The sequence below is a fragment of the Equus przewalskii genome, chromosome X (assembly GCF_037783145.1).
Source record: "Equus przewalskii isolate Varuska chromosome X, EquPr2, whole genome shotgun sequence".
NCBI classification, from domain to species: domain Eukaryota; kingdom Metazoa; phylum Chordata; class Mammalia; order Perissodactyla; family Equidae; genus Equus; species Equus przewalskii.
Window position 1 is genome coordinate 18,839,979 of NC_091863.1, and position 16,477 is coordinate 18,856,455.

Genomic DNA, 16,477 nt, shown 5'->3' on the forward strand with positions numbered 1-16,477 from the left:
ATAATGTATTCAGGTTTGCACTTGTTCAGTTTGAAATTCCAATAGCATGTGAGAGATGTTCAGGAGATAGTTGGAACTCTGGACTTGAGAAATACTGATTTGACAGGTATCTGAATAAAACTTGTATGTGAAGCCATAGGTGTGGATGAGATTGGGCAGGGAGCGTGTAGCCTGAGCAGCAAGCAGAGACAAAACCCCTGGGGAACTGTACTATCTCCCTCTTCCGAATGCCTACAGCATCTGTCTGTAACTCATGGAATTTGTCATGAGCTGCGATTAACATTTAGCTCAGTGCCTATGGTGTACAAAAAGTAGCCTGCTAGATATGAGGGTGCAAAGAGGAATAAAAGAAGGTGCTTTCATTTAAGGAGACTACGATCTAATTGTGGAGAATTATACCCCACTTTTATGCAAAATCAGATGAAATAAGAGCTATAAATATGTTGAGTGTAAAAGAGGCAATTAATTCAATGGAAGAGAGAACACAGGTTTCAGGAGGGGAGGAGAGAGCATTTGAGTTGGGTTTTGCAGAATAAGTGGATTTTGCAAGCAGGGAAGGGGAAAGGCAAGTAATTTGAGGCTGGAAATTAACACACAAAGATCACGACAGAATGGAGTGTAGGAAGTGACAGAGAGGAGGAGGCTGGAAAGGTGGCTTGAGGCCAGGACCTAGGGAGTCCTGCTGAGGTTTCTCTGGAGTCCATTTTCAAGGCAGCACACACGTGCCCATGTATATCCAAGTGCTTGGGATGTAGCAGGTTCATTTCTGCCTATTTCCTAGTTTCAGCAATGCATTTAAGAACAGTGAATCAAAATGTGGAAGGAAATCTAAAAGTCACCAAACTAAGGCTTGAGGCTTGTAAATGATTTTCACAATTCTCTATTTCCATTCTGCAAAACTCTGTGTTAGTGGAACTTTAATTACTTGGCTTCATTATAAAATTTCCATTGCATGTAAGTGTAAATAATTTCACTCTAATGCTCTCATTTGAATTTGTGGCTGAAAGCATTGGTAGAAATCACATTTTTGTGGCACTTTCTTGGCATGGTGCAGGAAAACAAAATGTATACTGCTAATCAAGTCATGAGTGGCTTTGAAAGTGATGGATTATATAAAGATAGTAAATAATAAGAGATAAAGCAATATATTTTAAAGATTAAAAATATTTTATTTAAACTTTTCTTCATAAACACTTTTAACATTTTTTTTTCAATTTAAAAACAGAATGGATAGCATAAACATGTTTGAATAGATTATATTCACGGCTTGGGAAAAATTACCTGACAAAAATGTAAAGGCTTTCAAAACAGGTATAAAAGGCAAACCTTAAATTATTCTAAGATTTTTAAATCGGCCCTAGGATTATTTGACTACTGGCCCAAAATGTACCTAAAGGTCAAAATATTTTTCTATAGACAAAGTATGCCCAAGAGGTATAGGGCATATACAAGTTAGGTAGAAAATAACCTCTCCGATCACCTCACTGGAACATTCCTTCAGAAAGCAAACACCTAATCCTTACTGATATACTGATTAATAAGATTTTTAATGTAGTTGTTCCCAAAGATGTACAAAGAAAATCTAAGAATATTAAGGGGGAACAAAGCTGATGGCATTCTCTCACTGTTACTCGTGTAATATTGAAGTTATACTGTATACTGAAAGGATATGACTTCCATGAGTTTACCTATTCCAGTCTATGTCTATTGAATATTTGACTTTATAAACTCTCAATAAACTAATTTTTCAGGATTTTCATTTTTAAGATAAATCTCTTTTTAGAAGATATTTATTCCCAAACCAACTCTACTCCAACTGAACAAACGTATGATCCCTAAAAATGGTCAGAGTACAAAAAAAACCCCCAAAAAAACCCCAAAATTGTATAATAGGCAAACAAGGAAAATGGCACTAGCAGTTTTACTGCCATATAGCCCTCAATTATACCTAATTTACACTATTATCTATGTTGTGTTTTACTTCAGTCTAAAACTTTAAATTATGTATTCTCAAAAGAGCTAGTCTTTTCTGAGATAGCTTATAAACTGAAATAACGATTTATATTATAAACTGAAATGTTATGACCTACAACCACATATACATATATAAAAATAGTCCCACTGAACGTTTGACATGTTTAGATTATGCAGCTCAAATAATTTGTTATAAAATATTTTAAAGCTTAGTTTCATGTAATTAAGACAAAACTCTCCATTTTTACCACTTCTCCCCACACAAATGTGTGTGTCCTTTACTATGACTCGAGCAGGCTTCCCAGAATGAGGTGTCCAAAGGTGCTGCTTTAGAAAAGATAAGTGAAGGGCTCAGTCAATATTTCACAAATGATAGTAACACACAGAGCAGAGCAATGAGGACACAGAAAGCTGTCTCAAGAAAAGCTAAGAATTTGATTAATTAAGCTTTGCTTTTTGAAAACCAGTAGTATTTCTTCCAATACAAAACTTTCAATGTGAGAATCTTGAATTTTATGAAAAGGTTGTAGTGCAAGGATTTTCTTTAAGCAAATTAACATCAAAACTTAGAAGGTCAAAGACACAGAAGAGAACAAATGTTTCTAAGATGCAATTAATGAAGATCAGCTATTTTTGTAAAGTCTGGCATTCAAAATGTAAAGTGAAAATTAACACACAAAGATCACAACAGTTACACTCAATAGTTTCAAATCTCTTACTGAATTTTTAAAAAAACTACTATTTTGAGCACATACAATGTATATAAACAAAAATGGTTCCAAATGAAGCACGCAAAAAATAAACTTGAAAAAAATTCTATGAAAAAATTTTCCATAGTTTAGTATAACAAAAATAAATCTCTTTCAGCAATTAAACCATAATTTTAAAAGGGAATGTAAGTTAATCATGGACTTTACCTAAGTTAGCACTACATATAAACAGAAAAGTTTCCTCATACATTCAGAACCCAAGCAACAGCAACTATTCTTAAAGCTCAAAACTGATTACAGCTAACATCAGGTCAGACATGACTTACGTGTGAAGCTGAACCCAGAGTTAGTTCAAGATTTCACAAATTTTCCAAAACATGAACTTTGACCTTGGCCTTGTGTCTTTAGAATGGAGGACCAAGAATACTCATTTTTTTTTGCCCAGATCTTACCGCAATTAGGGCTATGAAGTCATACCTAAGCAATTAAAGAGAACCACCACTGGAGTGTAAAAGCCTGATGGGGTACCCTGTCTCGGTCTTTTCCAGCAAAAGACAACAAGGAAAATAATGAAGACGTTATTGTTATTTTCTTTAAAGCAAGACAGCACACATACAAAACACTAAACAAACTAATATATTAGAAAAAAATTAAACAGCTAATCTAATTTCTAGTTTTCAAAAGTAAAATGATTAAAAATGATTTTTAAAATGTAAAAAAAGATTTTTACCCATATTACCATGGGAAACAAAGACACTGAATTTCATTTTTAGAAACTGAAAGTAAATGACAGGACCATTTAATAAAAATTTAAGTCTCATATACAAAAGAATATTACTAACTTGATTTCTAAAACCAATGCCAATGTTTTTCTTTTTCAAAAACTACTTGTGTGCCTGACTGTTTCTTAAACGCAAATGCCTCCAGTTTTGGAGTTTTAAAATCAGGCTTTTTTTCATAGTTATCTAATTTAATTGTAAAAAAACCAAAGCAAAAGTCTTCACATTTCCATGACTTCACTCTTCCATTTTATGTTCAGTGGTGGCAGCAGCAAAAAAAAAAAAAAAAAGTGAAACTAGAAAATTTATACAACAGCCATATAGAAGGCATTGCAATATTGCACCAATATCCTAAGACCTGGCAAGTTTTGCCAGTATAGATCTAGTCTTTATCAGATATAGACTCTACTCAGGAGAAAATGGCATCAATTTGAATGATCCACTCCCTGGTTATTCTTGCTTAATTTTGTCAACTATCTGTTTTTCCTTCGAGTTTAAAGAGTTGACAGGTGCGGCTAATCCTAAAACACTTACTATAAATGCTTTTAAACAGCTTTTCTTGATCCATTCTGAACTTTGAAGTTAGTATCCTTCATGCTAGTAGCTTTCAGTAAATAAAACAAAAGCTGAGGGCTTATATCCCCAGTGCCGCCACGTATTTTGTACTAACTAAACGAGTAGATATGACCGGTAAGATTATAATTCTATTCCTTACCTCTAAGTCAAAACTGAGCTTGAATTTTCCACAAGTTGCTACTTTCCATTCAACAAGAGACGCAGCAGCCTTATTGAATGTAAAGAATGGGAGTTGCACTTACTTTTAAGGGCCTTTATTTAGGAGTCTGGTATTACCTAAATTCTCTGTAAAAGTGCTTGCACGCTGCAGGGCCAGGGCTTGGCATATACCACTCCGATCCTCACTAAAAACAGGGCAACATTAAACAGACTGCAAAGGAAACAGTTTCAAAAAGAAGACATACATTGATAAGGAACACTAACGTTTACTTTTGAAAATAAAATATAAAATGTTAGTTTTCATAAGTCCATACCTGTTTCAGGAATAAAAGGAGTTCAAATATTACTGAATCAGTATGGACTGAAGACAGGCTACTTTGATACCAAATGAGGACTCCAGTTATTTTAACTTTCTAAAAATGTTAATACATGAAAAGACATTACATCTAAAATTCAACAAGTATGGCAAACCGTGTGTGCAAGTGCACTAGCTTAAAAATATAGAATCCTAATCACACATAAAAGAGGATGTGCCTTATATATTCATAAGATGTATGCAAGTATGGATATGCTTTCACTAACACAATGCAGATAAGAGAAGGCAGCTTAGAAATAGTGTTTTGAATATAAAAAAGTTAATTTTGTAGAAAATTTATATTTTTGCATTTTCAGCAAAAAGCCATGCAAAAAAGTCAAGAGTTTTAAACTTAAAGAATAAAACCAAAAGGTCTAACAGACTGAAGTACACTGAAATAAATGTTCAAAAAGATTTCAGATAGAGATAGGAACTGAAATTACATCCAGTGACACTTATCAGGTCTTCTCTTAGAAGATGCATGACTCCTATGCTGACATCTGAAAGAAATGTTTAAAGCATAAAATCAACTTCCCAGATAAGTGGATCATTCTATTAAACTGCTTCTGGAAGTAGTTTCAAGAGCTAGTGCTTAGAATTAACTTATTGCATGAGTTTGAGGCCACTAAAAAGAAAAACAAGGATGCTAGCACAGAATGAAAAAATCTTTACGATATTAGACCAATGGCTTTGATAGTAAAACTGGTGAGGTTTTTCTTTATGTTTTTTAATTAATTACTTTGTCACAAACAAATTTTTTGTTTGGCTTTTTTTAAGGGAGAAAGATGTCATTAGTTGCAACGTCTGACCTCATCCAGTATATATTCCGGAAAATGCAGGTTGCATACTTGTAAACCATCCAGCTTGCAGGGCATCCTCGGGTACTCATCTTCCTTCCACTTGTTTTCTTCCGGATCAAAAGTGAGAATGGAATCGCTGTAATGACCGTTGTAGCAAAGGCCTCCCAGAACCATTATTTGTTTGTCCAGCACAGTCACACCATGGCCACTTCTACCAATTGGCATGGATGCCAAGATGGTCCACTGGTCAGTCTCTGGGTTGTACACTTCTGTGGAAGGGCATCCCTGAGATTCAAAAGAGGCCCTCAAGATCACACAGACACCACCGAAGACATAAAGCTTGCCGTTGTAAGAAATCATCTTGTGAAAGCATCTTGCGTAATTCATTTTGCTCTTATTCTCCCAACAGTTGGTAACTACTTGAGTTCTCCTGGTCCGTTGTTCTATGGTCCCTTCTTTACTGGGGTCAAACACGCATACTTGTTTGGAGGTGGAAGATGAGGTGATTCCACCGGTGATAAACAACTTGTTATTGAGCACTGTGCCCTCATGTCCGTATTTGTTAACTGGGTAAGGATCCACAAATTCCCATTTATCATTGGTGATGTCATATCTCTCTGTTGAATAGAAAGTCTCATCTCTGGTTCTGCCTGCTACAGCGTAAATAAACTTCCCAATAACACCAACTGCAAATTCTGAACGTGGGACGGACATGTCTGCCATCCGGAGCCAAGAGTTTTGTCTCGGGTCATACCTGAACACTTTGGAAGAAGCATGGAATTCACCATCAGGGCCCAGTTCTTCCCCGCCCAACAAGAACACAAAGTTATTGACAATAGCAAGGCAGTCCGGGCGCAGAGGTACTTGTGGGCCCTCCAGTTCCCACCAGACTCTTGGTTTCTTTAAGAGAAGTATTTTACTGTTAACCATGCTATGTCCAATCATTCCTCGGAATACTGTAGTTTGGGGTTTGGCAGAGCGGATGCGGCTTGATTTCGTGTCCAACAAAGGCTGCTGGTGAATGTTCTGAAAGTAATTCAATGCTTGTTCAACTTCATAGCGCAGCTGTCGGGAGTATCTATAAAATTCTGATGTCTTAACCTAAGAATACAAGTAAAAGGATTTAACCAAAAGAAAGAACATCAATGGCAAACAAAGTACCAAAGCCCACTAAGATGACTCGCGTATGATTTTAGGCTTACTTTGCTAAAACTGCTCTTACTGTTAAGATCACATACTTCCTATTTATTTTTTTTACAAAGCTTTTATTATATTTGTTTTTGTAATTTGTATTTGTAATAATCTATGCACATTCCCAGGCTTTTTAAAGTAAACAAGTTATTTTCCAGGCACAAGCTAAATTCCTCTAACAAATGTATTAATCACCTATTATAAATCAGGCCCTGGGCTACAAGTGGTGGCTATGAGGACGAATGCAGGTTTGACAGTAGAGGAAACCGTGGCCATGGTTTTCTTAACCACAAGGAACGCTGTAAGAATAACCATGACTGAATAGTTTGGGGAATTAAGTTAGTGAGTTAGTAAAAATTTAGATGTCCACAAAATTATCAGTAGGTTTTTGACATAAAGACTTGGTCTGATATCATCAACTTCAGTTGACAAGAAAAGGTCAATTTTTTTCCTTTTTGTTTTTGGAGCTGGAACTACTTAATTATGATGATTACTGAGATGTTCGGAAGCACCTTTAAGAATTGTGCTAAGTGCCTTGGGGAGAAAAGAAAAGTATAAGATGTGGTCCATTTCGTCAAAGAACTTAGATTATATCTGGAGACATGAAAGCAAATACGCGTTTACCAATAAGTAAATGAGGCAGCTGACAATTAGGTCCGACGCTGTACAGCACATCTGTGAATGCTGTAGAACTTGAGATACAGAAGATATCAAACTGGCCTGAAACACTCAAGGGATACTTTGTGAAGAGGTAGGAAGTTGGAGACCAAGCAGAAAAAGCCTGTATTGTAATGACAAGGATGAGAAAAGAGGGTCTTACATTTGGATAGTAGAATTAGATACTGTAGAGATAAAATCGACAGAGGAGCATGACTGACTTGAAGTAGGGAGAGGGTGAAAAAGTGAGAACTCCAATGTGATCTGAGGATCTAGACTTGAGGTAACAGGGAGAGTGGTGTTAATGAGGGAAACAGGGAAGCTTGCTTAGGAAAGGCATCCAACATCACTGGTGATGAATCTGAATTGCTGGTAGGATGCTGAGGTGGAAATGTCTAGGAGCCCGTTGTAAATCTGGGGTGACAGCTTAGGAGGGAGTCAAAACCAGGTATATATATCAATGAGCTTTCTTTCCTTTCTCTCCTCTTCTTTCTTCCCTCCTTCCTATCTTTCTCATTCACTCCCCATCTTAGTCCAAAAAAACTATCTGAAACAGAAAGCACCATAAATTTGTTTTCTGGAAGTATTCTGATAACTGTATTTCAATATAATTGGTTTCCTTTGTAATCCCAAGTGTTTTTTTTTATGCATTTAAAACCATTATTCTGAGAAAGCGTCCTTCCATGCGTTTTGCCAGACTAGCAAAGGGGTAAACAGCACAAAAAAGGTTGAGAATTCCTTGTCCAACTGCATAAAAGAGAGAAAGTTGACATTACTACATTGTGTGCTTTACGTGTAACATCTCATGTTAAATTATTCCTCCGGTGAGAGAGCCATAACCATCCCTGTTTCCCTGATGAGAAACCTGAGGCTTAGAATGTTAAGTGACTTGCCCAACTTGTTTACATAACTAAATCTAGTAGAGCTGGGATCTGAACCTTGAACCAGGACAGTCTTGCTCCAAAGCTCAATCAATTTCCAGTATGTTTCAACACAGCTTCCATTACTCTTTAGAAAACTCTTTAAATGACATACTCATTTATTAAAACACTTAACATGTTCAACGAATTAGCCTAATGACCCCTCTCAAAGAAAAGATAGTATAATTATCCTTAATACAAAGAATCAATCATATGAATCACAGTGACTGGGCATCCAATGCAGTTCTTCCTAGCAAAATAGTAACTGTGGAAGAAACCATAGCAAAAATGAGTAATGGTAAATAAGTAATTTCAATAAAGAGAATAATAATACAACAAAAAATATATAAGATCTGAGGTCTTATCCTTTACCACTTTTACTTCACATATAAAAAGTTAAAGAACAAAGGAGGGGCTGGCCCAGTGGCGCAGCAGTTAAGTTCGCACATTCCACTTCAGCAGCCTGGGGTTCGCCAGTTTGGATCCCGGGTGCGGACATGGCACCACTTGGCAAGCCATGCTGTGGTAGGTGTCCCACATAGAAAGTAGAGGAAGATGGGCACGGATGTTAGCTCAGGGCCAGTCTTCCTCAGCAAAAAGAGGAGGATTGGCGGCAGATGTTAGCTCAGGGCTAATCTTCCTCAAAAAAAAAAAAAAAAAAAGAACAAAGGAAACAAACTGAGCTTCAATCTCTTATGAGAAACAGTTGAATACTATACAGCCATTAAGGATCATATCATTGAGTATTTATTAACATGGAGTGATGTTCACAATGTATTCAGTTTTTAAAAACCAACAGTACTCTGATATCTCAATTAAATAAGATTTTGTGGGGGCCGACCCCGTGGCCAAGTGGTTAAGTTCATGCGCTGCGCTTCGGGGGCCCAGGGTTTCACTGGTTTGGATCGTGGGCATGGACCTAGCACCGCTCATCAAGCCACGCTGAGGCGGCATCCCACATAGCATAACTAGAAGGACCTACAACTAGAATATACAACTATGTACTGGGGGGGCTTTGGGGAGGAGAAGAAGAAAAGAAAAAAAAAGATTGGCAACGGATGTCAGCTCAGGTGCCAACCTTTAAAAAAAAAATTTGTGTATGTTTGTTGTGTTAATAGTGATTATCTCTGGAATTTCAAATATTTTTGCTTTCTTTGTTTTTCATGTATCATTATTCATAAACAGAAAGAGCCTTGCCATTTAAAAAAATGGGTCTCCTAAAACCATCAAAAACATATTTGATTAGTAAAAATGAGCATCTTTTCATTTTCCATTCATTTCTTCTATGAATTGCCTAATAGTGTGCCTCACCCATTTTTCTCATCTTTTTCTTATTGATTTGTAAGAGCTAAAAGGCAATACTCTGGAAATCAACAAGAAACATAAACCTCAAATTAAATATTTAAGTGCCTACTGTGCACAGCCAGTGGTCTGAGAGCTACACAGGTTTTGAAGTACTAGAATCTTGTCCAGCATAGTAATTAAGCACCATGTCAAGCAGCCCAGTACGGTGATTAAGAATCTGATTTAGGAAATATCCAACTTTGGTACTCACAAGCTGTGCAATCTTGGGCAAATAACTCAACATCCTTAAGCCTGTTTCCTCATCTGTATTGTTGACATAACAACAGCACCTACACCTCCTAACCCGAAGGGAGGAGACAAGCAAGAGGAGCCACCTGAAAAGGACTTATATGGTGCCTGTCATGTGGCAGTGTACAAAATATAGCTGTTAGCTATTATTACTGACCAGGGGACATCTGTGGAAGCGTCACTCAGCTTAAGTCAATGCATCTGATGATGTGCTTTCGGTCTGTATAAAAATTGTCTTTCAGAAAGTAGAGGAGAAATGAGAGAAACTGTTACTTTGGACTAATCTTCACCAGTAAAACATGAGTGGGAACATGCAAGGAGGAGGAAGCTTTAGAGAAAGCAGCCGTGTTGTTTGGAGATCAAGAAAGAAAGGAAGGGGAAGGCTGCACATATTGGATAGGCAGATTTCAAGTTTTTCAAAGGAAAATTAGGATCAATTCCAAGATCAGAAACTGTGTAAAGAAGCTCGAGAAGGCTTGGAGGCTCTCAAAGGCATAATGCTGACTGCATAATTGCAAAACACACTGAGGAGGGGAAAAAAGGGAAAAGTATCTAAAAAATCTGATGTGCTGCACAGAGAGTTTTCTGGAATTCAGATGTTAAAAAACCATTTATAACAGATGGTAAAAAACAGGCACATAAAACAAGTATTATAAAGAGTGAAATGGAGCTGTAAGAATATTCTGAACAAGGCTAAAGCCTCAGGATGAACTGTGACTTTACAAAGTGCTAGATATTGAATAAATTTTAGAGGTTAAAGTAAAAAGTAGAGGAAAAAGTGAAGCCTCCCCTGGATGGGGTGGTTAATGTAATAGTAACAAAGACAAAGAGAAACAGCCTTACTCCTGTTTATTTCCATTCTCGGCCAAGAATGTTTTATCCTTTCCAATCTGAAGATCAAATACAATGACTAAGAAGAAACTTAAATCCAAGATGGCTGAGAAAAAAAGAAAAACCAGCTAGATATTTTCACCAAGTTCAAGTCATTCGATCCCACAAATCACATCCTGGGATCCTGAGAGGCTTCACAGATAAGGCTGCTTAATTGCTTTCTGTAACCTGTATGGAATCGTGAAGAATGGGAGAGGATTAGAAGCCAGACAGATTTCTGAACTACAGACTGGTTAGCTTGAGGCTGATCCTGGATTGTCAAAAAACAGCACTTGCAAATAAGAAAGTGCTACACACTAGAAGGAAGCATGGACTCATCAAATAATGCCAAGACTGACCGTTTCTGGTTTCATTTTTGATGATGTAACAGCACTGATAGAGAATGAGAGAACATATATATGATTTCCTCAAAGTAATCAACAAAGTCTAATCATAAAGAAAAGAGAAACACTGAGGACCCGTGAACCAGCTGAAATTGCAGCAATGACTGTGTTAATGCATTTTAGAGGTAGGGTGAAGAGGTGGGAAATCCACAGCTTTTATCAGATGCTCCGGAGATCCAGGAACTCCCAATGTAAAGCTTTAACTGATTCCATCCTCAATATGAACTAACAATGTGATATGACAGCCTGAAGAGCTAAGAAAATTGTGGACAGAATTAAAAGAATAGACAATGCCACCCTCTCCATTTGGGTGAAACCATAACCAAGACAGTGTTCAGTTTCATCACTACACTTTAGACATGGACAAAGTGGACCATGTCGGGGAGACAGCGAAGGGATCCAATCATAGAAAGAGTGGTCAAACAGATGAGGGATATTTCAATCCAAGAGAAGACTCAGGAGAAAGACGGCAACTGTTTTCAGGACCAATAAGTAGAGGTTAGGAGGAAGCTTTTAGGCCAATATAAGGAAAAAATTATAACCTGTCAAGATAATGGATGTTCACTGCATTATTATTTGTAAGAGCACAAAAACTGGGAACAACTCAAATTATCTATCAATACGACATTGGTTGAATAAACTCTGGTATATACCATATGCAGTCATTAAAAAGAATGAGGCTAATCCATATGCACTAACACAGACATTCAAAATGTCAAGTAACAAAAACTGCAGAACAGTATATATAATATTCTCAAAAAATAAAAATGGACTGTTTTACACAGTCAACAGTATATGCAGGACAAAATATATGCATACAACACATGGTTACCAGTGAGCTTTTTGGAAACTTGCCCTTTTTAGGTTCTATAGAAGTCTGTATTTGGCTTTTTTACAAGGGACTACAGTAAAAAGAGTATGGGTACCTATTTTCCCAAAGTCAGGGACTCTCTCTGGAGTCAGTGAGCATCCTGCCATTGGAGGTAGTCCAGGTATGACCAACCATCAGGAGGGCTGGAGAGGGATTCCAGCGTCACACCAGGGCAAGGCAGAACAGCCTGTAACAGCCCTCCACCTGCCAACCCCAGGCTCTTGCAGATCCCATCAAGCTGGGCCAGCCTAACTGCTTCTTAGAGTCATTTTCCTGTCTTTTGTATTACACCCAATCTTCTGGTCCCCTTGTTCTCTTCTCCATTCATTCTATTGTGCTCCTTTGAAACCTGCGTTCCAGAGTTTACAGGAGTCACTTCAACTCTATGTTAAAGTCCAAATCAAAGCGACATCTCTTTATCCAATTTGTTCTACCTCTAAGCCCCCCAAAATGGAAGTTGTGCCTTTTTAAGACAGTTGGCTATGCCATAAAAGATCTTCTAACTGAAGAAATTTAGCTTCTACTTCTCTCTGCCAAGGCTAGTCCTAGATCTACCTTGCCCTTGTCCCAGAGCTACTTAACTGTTGTAATCTTCCTCTAAAACCACACAATACCAATCAGCATAACTAGTTTCTTCTTTCATTATAGAAATGGGGAATTAAAGCCTCTCTGACAATCCCGGACAAAATAATTAAAGATATACTCTGCTTTAAAACAAAAAGCATAGGGCTGAAACCTTCTATGTGAATGAAATCATTTAAAATGCATTAATGAAGGGAGCTATCCAAAAAGAAATGTGTGGCTCATCTTTTCATAGGGAAAGCATTTCTTCCATCATCCACTCCTCATGTAACAGTTTATGTATCAGGTGCTCTCAAAAGATATGGAAAGAATGACATGTCTTTCATGTTCTGAACTACTTTCCTTATCCTTTCATAAAAAAGCATTCTTGTTTTAAAACTTGGAAAGAATATATTCATTATCCCTTTTCTTGTTTTGATACTGAAAAAAATTATACTATGAAAAGCATTTTGTCTTATTCTGAATACAAAATGAAAGTATATACTACCTCTTCAAAACAGTGATCTGCAAATTTTAAATTAGCTATCTCCTCTAATCTTTTAGTTTAATTGTGTGTGCACATGTGCATGTAGTTAAAGGAGAAAATGTGAGAAATTATTAATTTTGAATGTGGTCCCTGTAAATATATATTAAGTCAAAGAAATAGTGAGCCATTATCACTGGGCAAAAATTCCATGTTTCTCCCTTTACTGTCAAAATGTTACTACATAATGCATTTATTAAATTTCTAACTTTTAAAGGTAATTTGTATATACCACTCTTAATTTTGAGAGAATTAAAATAGAACTGGCAATATAATTAAAACAGACATTTCCATAGAGCTTGCTACCCTTATTTGATTAAAAATCTGCAATTTTAAGTCTACTAAAACTGGCTACAGTCTAAAATTATTTTAGGCTTTCAGCCAATTTAAGATATTATCAGCTGTTTCACCTTTCAAATGATTTTTTAAATGTCCAATACACTAAACCAAAGAAACAAAATGCCTTTTATTGCTTTATCTATCAGGGGGTGGGGAGCACTGGGGCTGTTATAATCCCTAAACTCAAGATCCTAGGTCTTAAGCTTGACACCGTCCCCAAGTCACTGTGTGACCACAGGCAACCCTTCAATTTAGACATTTTCCCCTTGTAAAATGAGTTAGTTGCATGAACAGACATCTCTCTGGCCCTTCCTATATCCAAAATGCTAACCTAATTTTCAGAATGATGAGTATAAGGTGTCATGCGGAAGGAGTCTGAGTCCCAGCTGTCAGTTTTATCATCCCTTCTCCATGACCCAATCTTCTCAAAAGAAATATCCAGAAACAAAGTAGTTACTATCATGGGGCTTTAGTGCTAAAACAAAATTATATCTCTGGGAACCACAGCTACATTTGATATAATTTTGATATTCAGTAAAACATGGAGCAGTCTTCATATGTTGTATTGCAAAAGCATCTACACTGGTATGAGAAGCCTATTTATAAAATCATGCTCAGAACTGAAGCTTATATTGATTTATGTGAAACAAAATCGTCACAAAAAAGCTAGGTGCAAAATGCCTTTAATTAATCCCTCTGCCCTGAAAAACTAAGTTAATGACCAGGGATAAGGCTATAAAAACTCAGTTCCTGCTAAGCACAAATCCTCTCAGTAATACTATAATTGCAGTCAAATACCAAATGGTAAAGACAAATTTTAATAAGGATTCACCCATCTCTCTTCTCCAAGCAGGCAAGAGTCTAAAGTATTGAACAGAATTTCAGAAGTTAAGTGACCAGGGTAAATGGGGGTGAGGGAGAGGACCCCTTAGGACAATATTCTAATGAGAGCTTCAGCACAATTTGGTTAGTCCTATATCTCTTCAACTTTTCCAGAGTGAAAAATACTTAATTCCAAAATGTGCTTAGAAAGTCTAATTTCCTTCCAATAGTAATAGAGCACCACAAGAAATTAAATATGTGTGCAAGCCTAAAAGGTAGAAAATAATGTAATTTTAAAAAAGAGTTATGCTCATCTTATTATCTGATATTAAAATTTAGATAGTACAACTAAGTTTTAGAATTCACAATTTAGGATTTTTTTCCTATTTACGAAAGTACTCTCAACTATTTATTTTATTTATAAATATGGTAGAGCAGAAGGAAAGTCAAATAAAAGGTTTAATCCTAAAACTAACCTCTGAATGAGCAAGGCTTACCTATGATACATGTAACATTTTCTGGGTAAACATTAAATTCGGGAATTAAAACTTTAAAGCCTAAAATCTCAATATCTCCCCTTGTTCCTTTCCTGCTAACCTTTTCTCTAGTCATTTTCTGACTTCTCTGATCCTTTTTGATTTCTGCTTATTGTTTGGTTTCGCTCCTTCTCTTTTTTCCCCCAATTTATTAAAAAGGTTTTCTCCTTTGATATTGCTGTCCCCATTTCATGTCTGCCTTTCCTTTTACTCCACAGTTAATTTCCAATTCTATGCCTTTGTTTTCATCTCCCTTTTATTTAAAAGAAAAATCAGCAAGACTGATTTTTAAACTCCTGGTTTCAATAGGTTTCTGCCTGCTTAATACACCTACCAAAATCTCTTCCCCAGGGGCTCTAACAGCAGTGGACACCCTAGATTACCAGCACTCTCCAGGAACGAGTAAGCCCCGAGTGAACGCAAATCAAAGGTAGAAAGTAAGAGTACTCTCCATTTATACATACAAGGCAGAAGACTTGAGGAGAAAAACACCTTGAGTGATGTTTAAAGAACTGCGCATGTGTTAATTACAATCATCCAAGTCCACCGGGCTGGGGAGGCGGGGTCAGCAAAAAGGAGACTAATGCAGAAAAAGACATTAAGTAAGAAAGCACGCTTAACCCATTGACCTAGTTTCCAAGGGAGAACCTGCTAGTCTCTGTGCTTCACTCCAAGGGGCAAGTGAGCTGATTGTTAATTTAAGCAATTTCAAGTTCATAGCTGCATAAGCACTGTTCAATACATAAAGGGGATTTTAAACTTTTTCAAAACCAACTCAAGCTTATTAGAAATTCTAATCAAATTTCACATTTGAAATCCTGGTTACTGTCTTTAAAAAAATATTTTTATTGTCAAATACAACACTGCTTATGTTTCTCATGTACTTCTAAAACTGTGAGGGTTAGAGGGAAATTTCTGTTTTTTCCTCTAGATATGTCTGGCTGTAGCTGAAGTCATTACAAATAAACTTTCTGGCTAAACTGTGGTAACACTACAGTTAATGGTTTGGTTGCTGGACAGAAATTTTGCATTAGTCAAGTGCTAGATTAGTCAAAACACGTCACAGCGCCCAAGCGAAGGAACTTTGGAGGGTTTACAGCACCTACGCTCTACGGAGATGCGTCCTTGCCCAGGAAATTTCGTTACCAAGTGGGTTGTACCTCAAGTAACCAGAGTACCACATCACCCAAGCATGACATTATATTAAGAAGAATAAATTTGCTTATGTGTCACAGTCCATGGTTAATGCTATGTAAACCAACTATGCTAACAGAGAAAATACTTGGAAGATATTCAGTGTTTTGTGAAGGCCAGTTCTGAGCGCTAATATGTTCTCAGCCAGGTATCCAAGTATACCTTGGATGACTTCATTTGTAATCCTTGAATTCTATCCCTTTCAAGGTGAGTCCAAGACACCTTATCCCCAGTTTAAAATGCAGCTTTTGAAGCCATAAATTCTGCTCCTTAAGTAAAAGACATTTAAAAAAAAAGTGTTAGAAAAGCTTTTCTGAAGCATTAATTTTTACTCTGATCCTAGGATTAATTTTCACTAGTAATGAAGTTATCTTTTTTCAGCAGACTATCAAAACTATCTCAAAGTTGTATTCTTATAACAATAAACTTTTATAAAATGCAGATATGATTTAAATCCAAATATATTCTCAGTGAAAGAGAACTAACATTCTTTTCTGGTTACATTAGCTTTGCTCTTTAACAATTATATAAATCCAGTTTTGGGGGGATATGGTGAATTACATTTAACAGATTGGGAAAAAAGCACATTAGGGAGTCTAAATATCATGAGCTAGTGTATAAA

The 16,477-nt window shown here is 36.6% G+C and overlaps 1 protein-coding gene across 2 annotated transcripts in view; it reads right to left on the bottom strand.

Moving 5' to 3' along the window:
- Positions 1 to 1,148: 1,148 nt before the first annotated feature.
- Positions 1,149 to 16,477, bottom strand: part of KLHL15 (kelch like family member 15) — a 34,282-nt gene continuing 18,953 nt past the window's right edge. For both annotated transcript variants that reach the window (XM_070603436.1, XM_070603437.1), the window contains exon 4: positions 1,149 to 6,454. In XM_070603436.1, the coding sequence (XP_070459537.1) occupies positions 5,345 to 6,454 (1,110 nt within the window). In that variant the 3' untranslated portion in view covers positions 1,149 to 5,344. The remainder of the gene's footprint in view (positions 6,455 to 16,477) is intronic.